Source organism: Agrilus planipennis, unplaced genomic scaffold, assembly GCF_000699045.2.
Source record: "Agrilus planipennis isolate EAB-ADULT unplaced genomic scaffold, Apla_2.0 scaffold27, whole genome shotgun sequence".
Taxonomy (NCBI): Eukaryota; Metazoa; Arthropoda; class Insecta; order Coleoptera; family Buprestidae; genus Agrilus; species Agrilus planipennis.
The window spans coordinates 1,624,299-1,638,273 of NW_020439094.1; the positions used below are offsets into that span (position 1 = coordinate 1,624,299).

Sequence of the window (13,975 nt, forward strand, 5' to 3'; positions counted from 1 at the left end):
GAGTAGACTCGCGAAAAGTGTATAAGACACTTTTAAGATCAACTAAATAGCTAAGCCCAAGGGAAGTCGTTCGGGGAGGCCCTCCCTAATTCCACAAGGGTGAGAAGAAACACACACGATAACGAAACGTTGAATCATGTAGAACTCGTAGGGTAAATGCAAAGCAATTTATAGTAAGAATATGCAGTAAGCTAAGCGAAGAGGTAAGCAAGGTTAGACTATACTACAACTACTAAACGTGTTATTTCTACTACTATATACAAAAAAAAAATTAAAACATCTACAATCAACAATTACTTCAAACAATATGAAAAAATAAGCATGCAAAATAAAAACCAAGTCAAATTCACTACAAGAAACTACAAAAAAAACATGCAAAATAAAAATTTAATTTGAATAAAATCAACTTAATCAACTTCTACTAGATAGAGCATGTAAGATAGAGAACTATTTCAACTACGGGGTCATCATTGTCTTCTCCAACGTCGATCTGAAACAGATACGGTGGCAAACAGATTAATAAAGAGCAATTAAAATTAATTATATCAAGTATTCACACCTTAATTAACTGTAGACTGTAATGTTCCAAAGTTTGCAAGTGTGAAAGGCAAATCAAATCCAGGAATAATGCCAATGCAGAAAATTCCTTATTTCAGTGGAAATCAAATAAACATCCACTTGCTCTCACTCATCAATTCGAAACCAAGTGCATAATGATGCAAAGCGAAGACGAAAACAGCAAGTCAAGAATGTAGTTCACCAAAGACCACACCCATGTAGACAATGGTTGTTTCAGTACAACCAAAATGAACTTCAACTCCCTCTCATTTGTTAAACGATCTGTAGAAATGGACAAAAAAACATATTAATTACACTATTAATTAAGGAAGAGATCAAACACATCCAAAATTAAGTAAAACAGCTGAACTATAAAATCGCGACAAGCGTCAAGTTCGCATGACAGACCAAATTTGACATATAAATGTGAAATAATCATAGATTCTCATAATATTAATTTATAATGTAGACAGTAGATAATTATTAAGATTCTACAGATGCACCAGTGAATTTAAACCATAGATAAATGTTAAACGACACACCATAGATGCCTTGGACCATAGATATTTAAAATACTATACATATGTCACAACATTAATATAGACTCTGGCCGATAGGTAACAGTTTTAAAGAAATGCTACTTTAGATTAATAATAAAATTTATTATATCAAGTATTCTTACCTGAAGTAACTGTAAACTGTAATATTCCAAAGTTTGCAGGTGCGAACCAAATCCAGGAGTAATGTCAATGCAGAAAAGTTGTCATTTCAGTGGAATTCAGATAAATATCCAGTTGCTCTCACTCATCTGTTCAAAACTAACTGCATAATGATGCAAAGCGAAGACGAAACAGCAAATCAAGAATATAGTTCACCGAAGACCACACCCAATGTAGACAATGGTTGTTTCAGTACAACCAAACTGAATATAACTCCCTCTCATTTGTTGACGATCTGTAGAAACGGGCAAAAAACATATTATTTACAGTATTAATTAAGGAACACATTAAACACACCCTAAAAACACGCACCAAAAACCAAATAAAACAGCTGAATTATAAAATGGAGACAAGCGTCAAGTTCACATGACAGACCAAATTTGACATATATATGTGAAATAATCACAGATGCACGATAACATGTAGACCATAGATAATTATTAAAATTCCACAGATGCACCAGTCAATTTGAACTGGAAACAATACATAAACGTTAAACGACATATCATAGATGCTGTGGACCATAGATATTTAAAATACTATACATATGCCATAACGTCAATCTACTCTCGCCAATAGACAACAGTTTAAAAGAAATGCCACTATAGATTAATAAGGAGCAATTAAAAATTAATTACGTCTTGTTTTCTCACCTTAACTAACTGTAGAAAGTAGCGTTCTAAAGTCTACCACTGCAGACAATTTGTTTTTTCAGTGGCTTCCAAATTAATTTCCAATTGCCTCCCATTCACAGGGCCAAAACTAACTGCACAATGTTGCAAGATGAAAACATCAAAAAGCATCGGTTGTTTCAGTAGCACCAATTCCTTCTAATTTGTTACAATCTAGAGAAACGGGCAATAAAAAGTAATTAATTACCACTTTTAAAGCAAGTAAATCAGTAACGTTCACGCTAGTCAAACGACCAGTTTCACATTAATTCTGCTGAAAGTTGTCTTTTAAGGCAAGTTACAAATGTCTAAGAAATTGAAGTTTCTGGGACCACATTTACTATTTTTAATTGATACTGTTACATACCAGTTCATTGTCATAAATCTTTTCTTCAGTAACAGCACACTGTATCCGTTATCAATGGAAAAATGGCATTTTTATGCTTTTTTTAGGACCACAGCCACAGCTACTTTCTGAAGCGATTGACGACTGAGACAACCAATGTTCCACAATTTAACAGAATCTGGAGTTCTTCCAACGTTCCTGTAAAATGAAACAATATTTTAGCTTCCTTAGTAAATAACGTGTATAATACATGGTTAAACTAATAGGTAGTTGTTAAAAGAAATGTCATTAACAATTTAATAAAGAGCAATTAATATTGATTGTTATATACTCTCACCTTAGTTAACTATAAAAGGTAGTGTCCTAAAGTTCATCAGTGTGTTGAGCAAATCAAATCTAGGAAGGATACCATTGCAGAAGATTTGTTGTTTCACTGGTTTCCAAATTAATTTCCAACTGCCTCCCATTCTCAGGGTTAAAATTAACTGCATAATGTTGCAAGTTGAAAACATCAAAAGCATCGGTTGTTTCAGTAGCACCAATTCCTTCTAATTTGTTACAACAATCTATAGAAACATGCAATAAAAAGTAATTAATTACCTCTTTCTGAAACACGTTGTTTAAAAGTTGTCTATTGAAGCAAGTTACAAATTTCTAAGAGATAGAGGTTTTTAGGGTGGATCTCGTTTACTATTTCCAATTGATAGTTACTTACCAATTCAATGTCACGAATCCTTCCTACAGCAATAGCACAATGACAATGTCCCAATGGAAAAAAGGCACTTCCATGCTTTCTTTAAGACCATAAGTACACATATACTTTCTCTAGCAAATGGGAATTGATACAACCGATTCTCCTTAATTTAAATGGCATGTGGAGTTTTACAATGTTCCTATAAAATGAAATCAATGAAAAAGTATTCAGATACAATTACTTTAGATTCCCTAGTTGAAGCAATGTTCAACCCTTTTTCTGTTGATATTAAATAAATATACTACATATATAATATAGCATGTACGCTCACCTTAATTAACTACAAGTCTCCAAGATGATAACAGATAAAACACCACACGAGACGACTTGCTTTTTCAGTAGCATCAAAATAAATTTCAATCTCCTCACTCATTTATCTTAAATCTGTAGANATAAATATACTACATATATAATATAGCATGTACGCTCACCTTAATTAACTACAAGTCTCCAAGATGATAACAGATAAAACACCACACGAGACGACTTGCTTTTTCAGTAGCATCAAAATAAATTTCAATCTCCTCACTCATTTATCTTAAATCTGTAGAAATAGAGAAACAACGAATTAACTATTGTATGAAGTAAATAAATAATGAAATAGAATAAAAATACTTACAAAAAAGCAAGTAAAATTGTAAACTTCTTACTTTTAAAATGGCGATGAGGCGTGTCTTCTCTCATAGATGCATAAAATTCAAAGAAACGTCTATTACGCGAAAAATTTAATTTACTCTGTGGATAATTGCGGAAAATAATAATATACAATATGAATCAATCAATTTAATCTTTCAGGGTGTTACACGTAGAAAAAAATTAGCTCGGGAAGTAGAATTTAAAAGATGCGAAGAAAACATCCAACCGCTACGAACCACTAACAACTTATAAAAGACCGAACCCGTTTCCGTTTCTTGAAATTGCGAAAGCTACTGCATGAAGCGCTGATGACGCGTATAAAACGCCAATCAGAAGCATCAAATTAAACTTCTGCGACGGTTTAAATCGCCTGATCACAACTCCAAAATTAACTGAATACAAGAGCGAGAGAGACAGTGGAAACTTAAAAAGAGAGCATTACAGAAGAAAATAATGCTTCTAAATTGAATTACGGATGTTCTGGAATATAAATTATTTAAATATGAGACAAAGAGATCTACTTTAGAAATAGGACAATAAACAATACAAAAAAAAATTGTTTTCCGTCCTTCCTTAAGATATAGCCTATCCAATAATAAAAATTATCAAAATCGGTTCACAATCTGCAAAGAAATAGCGATACATAGGTACACATAAAAAAACAATCCAGTCGAATTCAGAACGAATTAAATAAGCTATATGTAAAACCATGATTAAAAATACAAGATAAATAATTACAAATGATATTAAGTTTGGATAATGATTAAACTGTTTTTTTTAACATCTACAATGGAGGAAAAAAGTCTGTGTACAAAGAGTGCCGAAAGAGACATTCAGCATTAAATTAATTACTTATGCGATTAATATATATATATACCAATTGTTTATTTATGAACATACGTGTGTATAAATGAAATACAAGTTGGCTGTGCTGATTGTTAATTACTAAACGTCATTTCTTTCATTTGTTATTTAAGTATGGGTGAAGAAAGTAATTTAAATTTTCATATACCGTACGAACTGAAAAAAAAAAATAAGAACGAGTGACAAAGGTAAGGAGGTGTCTGTAGAACTGCGACAATTAAGTATAAAGTTGAGAAACGAACAGTAAAGTATGTGAAAAACTGCGGATCCAATCAAGAAGTCCAATGCAACTGTGCAGACAGTAATTAAAAATTTTAATGAGCGTGGAAATGTTTTTACAAAAGCTCGTACAGGCCGACCTAAAGCTTTAACCGAAAGAGAAGAACTGCAAATTATTCAATTAGTAAAGAAAGACTCTAAACTTGCTTCAGTGGTTAATAGTGACTTTAACAAAGTCATTACATTAAAAACAGTGCAAAACATCCTCGTACTGGCCAAAAAATCTATTAAAAACACAATTTATAGCTGTATATTTGATTTGGCGCTTTCTGTATCCAGATTTCTTTCCGCCACTGTATTTATTACTTTTATTTTTATATTTTTTAAGTAATACAGTGACCCGTCCCAGCTTCGCACGGGTGCAATGCTGATACTAAATATATTTTTGTTTTGTTTAGATTATTATCGAAAAGGGGAAATCGTCATAAGATACCTTCTAAACATACTAAATGTACTACAGAATGTCTTTATATACAACATTTACAGTGTTTTTGTCATTAGACAATACAAATCGGTTTCCCGGCCGGTACCGCCGCAACCGCTAGTTCCTGCATTTTAAATCTGTAATATCTTCGAAAATATTCATTTAAATTAGATGCTGTAAAGGGCCATATTGATCTATATTAAATGCATAATGTATTTAAGGTACTTAATTGGATAATAATTAATGTTGTACTGCTTAAAATCGCTTCGTATATAAGCCATTATTTCTCATAAAAAGTAAAGGATAAAAATGGTTATTGTGGGTTATCCCTAAGAGATAGACATATACCATCGCGGACTTTTTTGTAGACCCTTTTAAGATGTACAATATTGTAGTACATTATTTTGATCTATTCCGTAGAGTTCAGCCAGCGTTTGCAATGTAAGCGGAAAAAATGTGTTTATTTACGACATCACATTAGAAACCTCTAAAATTATCAGTGTTTCCCTACTATATTATGCATGTATTATACATATAAACCTTCCTCTTGAATCACTCTATCTTTTAAAAAAAAACGCATCCAAATCCGTTGCGTACTTTTAAAGATTTAAGCATACATAGGGACAGACAGCCGGAAAGCGACTTTGTTTTATACTATGTAGTGATTAGGACTCGATCCGTCACTTGATTGATTAATAAATACACAAAATAACGTATTTTACTGTGGTTACAATTTAATAATTTTTAGCAAACTAGTACGTTTTATTTCTGAGGTTTAATTTATACGTAATCAAATCGGAAGATTTCTTAGTTAAATAAACTCTACCTACTTACTTGTTATCGTCTGGTTTAGGGATGTTAAACTACACATGATGATAAAAATATTATACAGGGTGTAACAGAAATTAGTGTCGAGCTTTGGAGGGTTGTAAACTAGAAGCAATAAACAATCGCACGGCGCGTTCAACTGCGTGGTTAAGGCCAATTTTTTTTAAGAAAATCAATAATTTATGATCCGAAGTGGGTCCTGTATAAGTGAGTTGGCAACATAGGAGTATAGTGTGATAAAAATTCTGCCTCTGCATAGATGGAGAATTGACGATTATCGAACGTTTAATCGTAAGATAAACAAACCATTTAGTCGATATCATTTTTTGTTCGCCCGATACCAATCAGGAAAAAAATGACCACTCACGAACGTACGTGTACACACACAGACACATACACATACACTGCTATAAACTGAGACGTTAAAGTTAAAGAAAGAACACGATCAACAAAATAAAATTATACCAATTGTAAATTAATATAGAAACGTATATTAAAAAACACAACATACGTACATACATAACTTCGACAATGTTGACTTGTGGGTTTATCGCATTCCTGTGGTATAATAAAATTCTACCAAATGAACAACAAATTGAATTTTTTAAACATTAAAAGAATTAANATTTAGACTTGTATTCATTTGATTTGTGGATTTAGCTATTCAGAATTTGAAGTTTTTATAAAATTAATAGGTAACATCTATAATTTGTAGTTTGTATTTGTATATACTATGTCATTAAATGAAATCAATTGATACTGCATACATATTATATAACTCAATTACTTTTCCTCACCATATCTATCAACTTAACAGAGTTTAAAGGCCCTGAAATTGGGTTGGGGGAGGGGGGTGAATAGCTCACCTTAGGCAATCTGGGAAGGTGGAAAAGCCAAAAAACGTGTACCGACGAAAACAATAGTAAATAAGGACTTTTTACAAGTATCTACTATGCGTGAAATTGCTGTTTTAAACTACTACTCATATAAACAAAGTAAATATTATAATGTACCTAATATTCATCTTATACAGGAACGTAAGAAAGTTTTAGTTACATAAACCACTGTCAAAAAATTGACAAGTATTTTTCGTTGCCATAAGGGTGAGAAATTTTCATTTTAGATTGACATAATTCAAAATCACAGCCAGTTTTTCCATTTTTGTGTCAACAGAATGTGCAGGTAATTTTTTACAAGCGTACTATAACTAAAACTTCATTTCTTTTAATTGAATGCAATTTGCAAACACGGAATTTTTAAGAAATACAATGCCTCTTAAAAACCATGAAATAAATTATAATTTCAGTTGCCTACGCATGAAATAACTGTTGCAAATTGCTCAATCTTTGGACAGAGATCAAAAATTCATTGCTGTGTTCTTATTATTGTTGCTGAATGATATATTCTTTATTATAGTTTTACACCCTCATCGCCATTTTTCCCAAATAAAGCTAACACTTTTTTTTGGCATTTTTAACTAAGTGACTTTCGCTATCAGAAATTGCAAAAAATGTGTGATGTACAGGACAAAAGGGAAAAAATGTCCACATCAGAGAAATATAGAAAACAAAGTGAAAAAAATCACTTAAATTAACAGTGTTAAGTGTCGTAAAATCATAATTATTTTTATAGACTGCTTATGTGCCAAATAAAATTGGATTATTTTATTAAAATTCAAACATTTAGTTGTTTACAAGTTTCGACTCGCACTGTAACGCTGGTTGCACATTACACGTTTTCGCCCGCACGATCAAAAGTCGTACGAGTTTATATCGTGGTGCAGTTGCTTTCACACTGTACGATTTTAAACGTAGAAATCACACGATTTGTAACCGTACAAAAACATTATTCAGATACATATGCTCGTTGTCACCATTTCTGAGGAAAGTATTGTACAGTGACTATGAATCGGGGGCAAATTATAGCTCGGTTATTGTATCTAAAAAGACAAAGGCGTGAGCGCCTTCATTGGGTGCATCCTATTAATCAGAAACGTGAGGAAATGGGGTTATTCTATACCTTGTTTGAAGACCTGAGAAATGATGAACGGAAGTTTTTCAACTACTTTCGTATGTCAGTTGACTCCTTTGACGAACTGCACGGCAAATTGCAGAATGTCCTTCGACGGCAAAACACACAATTTAGAAATTGTGTACAACTTATTGAAATGCTAGCTATAACTTTAAGGTAATAAGTGTCTTTAACACCGACTGCTTTTACTTCCCTTGCAGAGGGAGGTATTGTTATCTTAAAAAGAATCATCCTCCGAGATCATTGCTTATTTTCACGTTGTAGAATCTCTAAACCACGAAATACATATTTGTTTTCCAAAAACCGTCAGTCAGTTTGACGGTCTGTCCATCTGTCTGCTGGAAATTATTGAAAAGCTATTTTTTGAAGGTATATTAAACCGCAAAAGAAACAACTGTAAACTGTAAACAACGCGAATTAAATGGTAGTAGTAGACAGGTTCCCGCACGATTGAAACCGTCTAGTATGAAAGGGTGCATTTGGCCACGTAGTCCACTAAGCGAAGATACGATACGGCTACCGTTCAAATGTAGTGGCACTGGACGGCTGCAACGCGATCAAAAATCGTGTCCGTGCCGTAACCGTACAATGTGAAAGACCTCCATACTCTTCATAGGAGACTAAAAATATTTGCCCGTACGATTTATTCCCGCACGGGCAAAAACGTGTAATGTGCAAGGAGGGTAACATCGATGCCATGATAATTCGAATTTAAAATACATGCGACTGTTCGCCCTTGATATAGACAACCCACTTCACTGCAAAGTATTCTGAGCGCCAGGCTGCAGACGCAGTACTGAATTCCTTTACTTAATTGAAGACTTGGCTTTCATAACCAGAGTTTAAAATATTAATAAACAAGAAACGAAAATCTTTAAATAAGGGTGAAATTGCAAATTGCTATTTTCGATTAATTTTTGTGGTAAAATCAGCAAAACGATGTGGAGCCAGTCACGCCTTTTTATAGAAAATTTGGATAAACTGAAAATTTGAATCAACTAAATAATAGAAAATCTAAGGTTTTATACAAAGAATTGATATATGCTGGCTATCCTTTGCATTATGTTCTAGGATCTTTAATCTTTTGCTTACATTAGAACTACAGGAAGAAATAGCGAATTATTATTATTTGGGATTGTGTAATGAAATAACTAAAGTCCTAAAAATATTCTTAAAGGGTTTTTCTTACCTTGTAGTCCTACAATGTGTCCAAAAAGTGACTAATTGCATGTTACAAACTCATTCTTCAGCAATCCACTTCATGCTCTGAGCGTTATCCACATTTCCAGAAAAGGAAGCCCGTTACTTGACTCTCTGTTGAAGCTAAATGAAGACAAAAGAATAAATAACATTAATTTCTTTCCTTCAAAAAAAATAAATGTTTATTATAAGTTTAATGTGCGGATTATTTAGTTACAACTATAATGTAATGGAGTTTTGTAATTGTATGATTGCAATAACTGGTAGATTAAAGTAACTTATATCTTGCTTTTTATCTTTTATTTATATGTACTACTTTAGAGCAGCCGGATAATTCATATGTAAATTATTGAATCACATTTAAAACTGAAGGTAAGGTTCCATTTTTAAATTATTGCGATCTACGATCTTACCCAAAGCATTCCATTATTTCATACTAGAACAGAAGGAACCATACACTTAGAAAAACCGCTTCACAACATTTATATTATTACATCATGGCATAGACCGTAAACCATTTCAATGCTCCTTGGTACTGTAGAGCCTGTAGAAAAACAATGAACAACTATGTACTTATTTCATTTAAATAATCTTTCCATATACATATTTAAAGTAATAAATTAATTTTCAATTTTAGAGAACCATTTATAAAACAGTTATCTGGATGTTTCAAGCAAATAATATCAATTACAATTATTTACTTTAAAGATTCTTAACCATCTTACTACCTCTCTACAACAAGGACTTTTAATATTTTCGATTAAAAAGGAATTACACTGTTTGTGTAGATTGAACTGCTGAAGAAAAAATTCATTTGGAGAAGCCAAGAAAAAATGACTACTACTTTTTAAAATAATTAATTCATTAAAACTCAGTTTTCATAAATTCTATGTCTGAAGCATTTAAAAGTGTTTTTATTTACTGTCACCAAATATTAATTATTTTAAAAAATTATTCTGGGAAAGAAACAATAAAGATTTACGTCTTTGCTATTTCATAATTCAAAAAATGTTTTTATCCTTTGCATTTTAATTATTTCACACACTTTAAATGTTCCAGTAGTTATTAGAATTTGCTCAACTATTCTTAAAACATTTATGTGTTTTTAAACATCGTTATCAAATTTTTAAACGTCTCATAAATGACCGACCAACACTCGTTCGTTAAAAAAGCATTGAAAAGCAATATTATTTAAACAATTTACGGTATTGGCAACAATTTTATTACTAAGCATTGACAGTAAAAAGCAAAGAAAAATTATGTAAAACAAGAACATCTCGTATGCAACCGTAGACGCACCAATGTAAATTGGATTGCATACTGTTGATTGCTCAATAATGGTAACATTTGAAACCAGTTTTCGCGCCTATAAAAATGCAAAAATATTATTTCCATTTTTTAAATCGATAACAGAATAAACTATGAAAATTTTAACAAAATAATTGCATTATAACTAACAAAATCTAAATTATTCATTCTGCCTCTTATTGCAATAGCAAAAAAGTGTCTATAATAAATTCCCTAAAATAATTGTGTATTTCTAAAATCGACAAGAATGTTTCTATTCTATTCTCCGAAACGTTTCTTAATGAACAACAAAATCCCAAAATCATTAAAATGATAATTTTACGATTATTATACATATATAAAAGTTTCATATTTACCCTTGTTATTTCTGCTTTCAGTGAACAAAACGATACTGCTCCATACTGGGATGAAATACGGACTACTACAATCACAGACCAACTGCACCAACTTTGTATAATATTCCTGTTAAACAATCAAAACAATATTTAAATATATTATTAACTTAAGCTCGATAACAAATAATGTGGTAACATAACGTTAAAAAGTAATACATAAATGGGTTCCTTTGTGATGATTTGGGTATACAACTGTTGGCAGGTTGTACTAGGTCGTTTTTAATGGATTTATTAAAATTCAGTATTAGCCTTTATTAACTCAAAAGTTGACTTTTTCAGGTATTTCTGCAATAAACCGAAAGATATCTACACTGTCACTTACACTAGGTAAGCTTTATATATATATTTTTTTTTGCTTTAAAATTAATATTGAATTCAACACATCACTTGTGTTATAATCTAAATAATTATTAATGTCTTTTCAGTTTAATTTAATTGAAGATGCACAAAAAGGTTGTATAATTATAAAGAAATAAGATATGAATGTGTACTAAACTGACTACTCATTAGCACATACAGAAACAATTAAAAATCAGTTCAATTATATGATTGCAAATTCAAATTATCCTACCTTTTGATTTAATACGTTTGTATCCATACAGTCACAGCCAATTAATATGTTGCTACCAATGGATGCTACTAATGCCACTGAAAAATTAAGTATTGTAAATATTTTAAATAAATAAAAAATAAATTTCGCTTACTAAAATAGATCAGTCTCCAAGTACAAATGACGTGCAAATACACTGGAGCAAATTAAATTATGTTATTTTCAATATTATTTGAATAAATCGACATTGTTTCCATCTGCTCTCGAAACAATTTGTTTTAACAAAACTAATGGACGTACAAATACGCTTTTTTACATATTTAAAATCAGCAAATAATGCAAAATTTATTTGTAAAGTTTAAATCAAAGTATTATTTATATCGGGTGCCAGATTCCAATTTGCTGTTTTTATCTTTTGTGTTAAGGGCAATTACAAATACATACGAAATGCGTACAAACTTTGTACTACAAAGTGTTAAAAGTAGTGGTTAATCCATAAATATGATAAGGTTAAAAATTTATAATCGGAACAATTCGTACGTATTTCGACTACGTCCGGATCTACCCACAGATTAAAGATTTATAATTTCCAATCTGTGGTGTGAACTTATAGTTTCCATTTGGGCACGTATATTACTAATACCAATGAAATTTAATTGAACTGTTATTTACATTAATTAACGTTAAGATAAATTTCGCTTACCAAAATAGCTCAATCTTCTAGTACAAATGACGCGCAATTTTTTGGCGTCAACTAAATAATATGAGCTTGAATAGTTTTTAAATAAATTGACATTGAATTTCTTTCAGCACTCCAAACAAATTTTCCTTTTTTTAATAAAACTATTGATGTACAAGTAAACTACATACATATTTACAACTCGCAAACGACGTACAATTTATAGGTAAAGTTTAAATAAGCGCTTTGTTTATATAGAGTGTCAGTTCACATGACTGCTAATATGGTCCAAATCTTAGCTATGGTTCAAATCTTATTTACGTCTATGGTGTACCCTTTGTATATCTATTATCTATGGGCGTATACCATTTTTGTTAGCCGTGTGCAATTGTGAATTTTGTGTTAAATATATCAAAAGGGATAATTGAGGGAAATTATTCTGTATTAAGTAGCCGTTCGGTAAGTCTTGCAATTTGTTTAAAATATCATTAGTATATGTTTTTTTTGCAAACATTTGTGTCAGTTGAAGCAAGCAAATTATCAATTATTTCTCTCAATAGTAGTCAGCCATTTTAAAATAGGAAGCTGGCGGTTCACCGTTTATTTGTAAAAATTTTGTAACGTACCTATGCATTTAATTTCACTTGCTACTTTTATTTAAAAAAAATAGTGATTGACTCAAACAGACACATAAGTATTTATTAAAATAAGTAACTTGGGTGTTTTTATTCATACGTAGACCATATTCATATTTAGACCACGCTGTCGACAAACCCTTCGAAATTGAATATATTAGCTTGACTTGTAATTAATTGTTATAACATTGATTTTTATTGCAGTAATACGGATGAGTTACTACAAACCTAGGTGAGGTAGTGCAACTGTCTCAAACACAGAAAATGAAGTACTGATTGAGTTAAATGAATTTTTGAATACATTTTTTTTCTTTAGTTTCAGTCAGGCCGTAGCTATGACGCGTGGCCGGGGTTTTAGTATGTCATATCGAGGTGGTTCAGGTCGTTCTCCATGGGGTGGATCAGACAGAAGCCGCTCAGGTTATGGATCTTCAAGAGGCGGCCCTGGGGGCGGAAGTGGGGGTCGATTTTCTAACTCATTCTCAAGCTCTTTTGATTTTAGACCCTCTGAACGTTATTCAGGTTCAAGACATGAAGATTATCACAAATCTTATCGCATGGTGAGTGTATGATAATAATTTTATTTTTTAAACAAATTATATATGTACCTATGTGAATTTTGTCTCTGTGTTACCTGTTCACATGATTAATTTGTGGATAGGCGTCGAATGAGACATAAAATAAACTGTACTTCTATTTAATTTAATTTAAACATAATAAATTTCAATTAGTTTTATAGGTGTACAAACATTGAAATTTTATTCAATTAAGACGTTATATTTACCACATATTAATTCATATGTACATATTACCTGCAATTGTATCACTATGTTATTAACAGGAACCCAATCAGAGTTATTCCAGTCGTGATCATCGTTCGCCAGAGCGAAAAAGAATGAGACCTGAGGTAAGTCGATTCACTTAGAATAATTTTCTTTTACAGAAATACCTACCAATAATGATGAGAAAAAAGTAGCAACAAGACAACCCAACAGAAAAGCATTTAGATAAGCAATAAACCAAAGAAAAGGTTTGGTATATTAAATACACAGGCAAAAATATTATTTCCATTTTTTAAATCGATAACAGAATAAACTA

At 31.5% G+C, this 13,975-nt stretch overlaps 1 protein-coding gene and 1 long non-coding RNA gene across 11 annotated transcripts; one reads left to right on the forward strand and one right to left on the reverse strand.

The window, feature by feature from the left end:
- Nucleotides 1-450: 450 nt before the first annotated feature.
- LOC108735200 lies at nucleotides 451-9,381 on the reverse strand. Of its 8 annotated transcripts, XR_003231700.1 has the most exons (10): nucleotides 3,699-4,360; nucleotides 3,320-3,432; nucleotides 3,010-3,187; nucleotides 2,632-2,860; nucleotides 2,316-2,492; nucleotides 1,931-2,122; nucleotides 1,575-1,750; nucleotides 1,241-1,512; nucleotides 560-840; nucleotides 451-490 (listed from the first exon to the last, which is right to left on the reverse strand). It is a non-coding gene; the product is annotated as an uncharacterized LOC108735200 (long non-coding RNA). The 8 variants fall into 8 exon arrangements; XR_003231702.1 differs by lacking the exons at nucleotides 451-490; nucleotides 3,320-3,432; nucleotides 3,699-4,360 and adding exons at nucleotides 3,480-3,592; nucleotides 9,300-9,381 and having other exon boundaries at nucleotides 519-840; XR_001937538.2 differs by lacking the exons at nucleotides 451-490; nucleotides 3,320-3,432; nucleotides 3,699-4,360 and adding exons at nucleotides 3,480-3,592; nucleotides 6,086-6,368 and having other exon boundaries at nucleotides 519-840.
- A 3,212-nt stretch (nucleotides 9,382-12,593) lies between these two features.
- Nucleotides 12,594-13,923, forward strand: LOC112905301. Of its 3 annotated transcripts, XM_025977436.1 has the most exons (4): nucleotides 12,594-12,701; nucleotides 13,082-13,109; nucleotides 13,194-13,437; nucleotides 13,719-13,785. In XM_025977436.1, the coding sequence occupies exons 3-4, from the start codon at nucleotides 13,301-13,303 to the stop codon at nucleotides 13,774-13,776; spliced, it is 195 nt and encodes a 64-aa protein (XP_025833221.1). In that variant the 5' UTR covers nucleotides 12,594-12,701; nucleotides 13,082-13,109; nucleotides 13,194-13,300; the 3' UTR covers nucleotides 13,777-13,785. The 3 variants fall into 3 exon arrangements, 2 of the variants coding, with proteins under 2 accessions (XP_025833221.1, XP_025833220.1); XR_003231698.1 differs by lacking the exon at nucleotides 13,082-13,109; XM_025977435.1 differs by lacking the exon at nucleotides 12,594-12,701 and having other exon boundaries at nucleotides 12,726-13,109; nucleotides 13,719-13,923.
- Nucleotides 13,924-13,975: the final 52 nt, after the last annotated feature.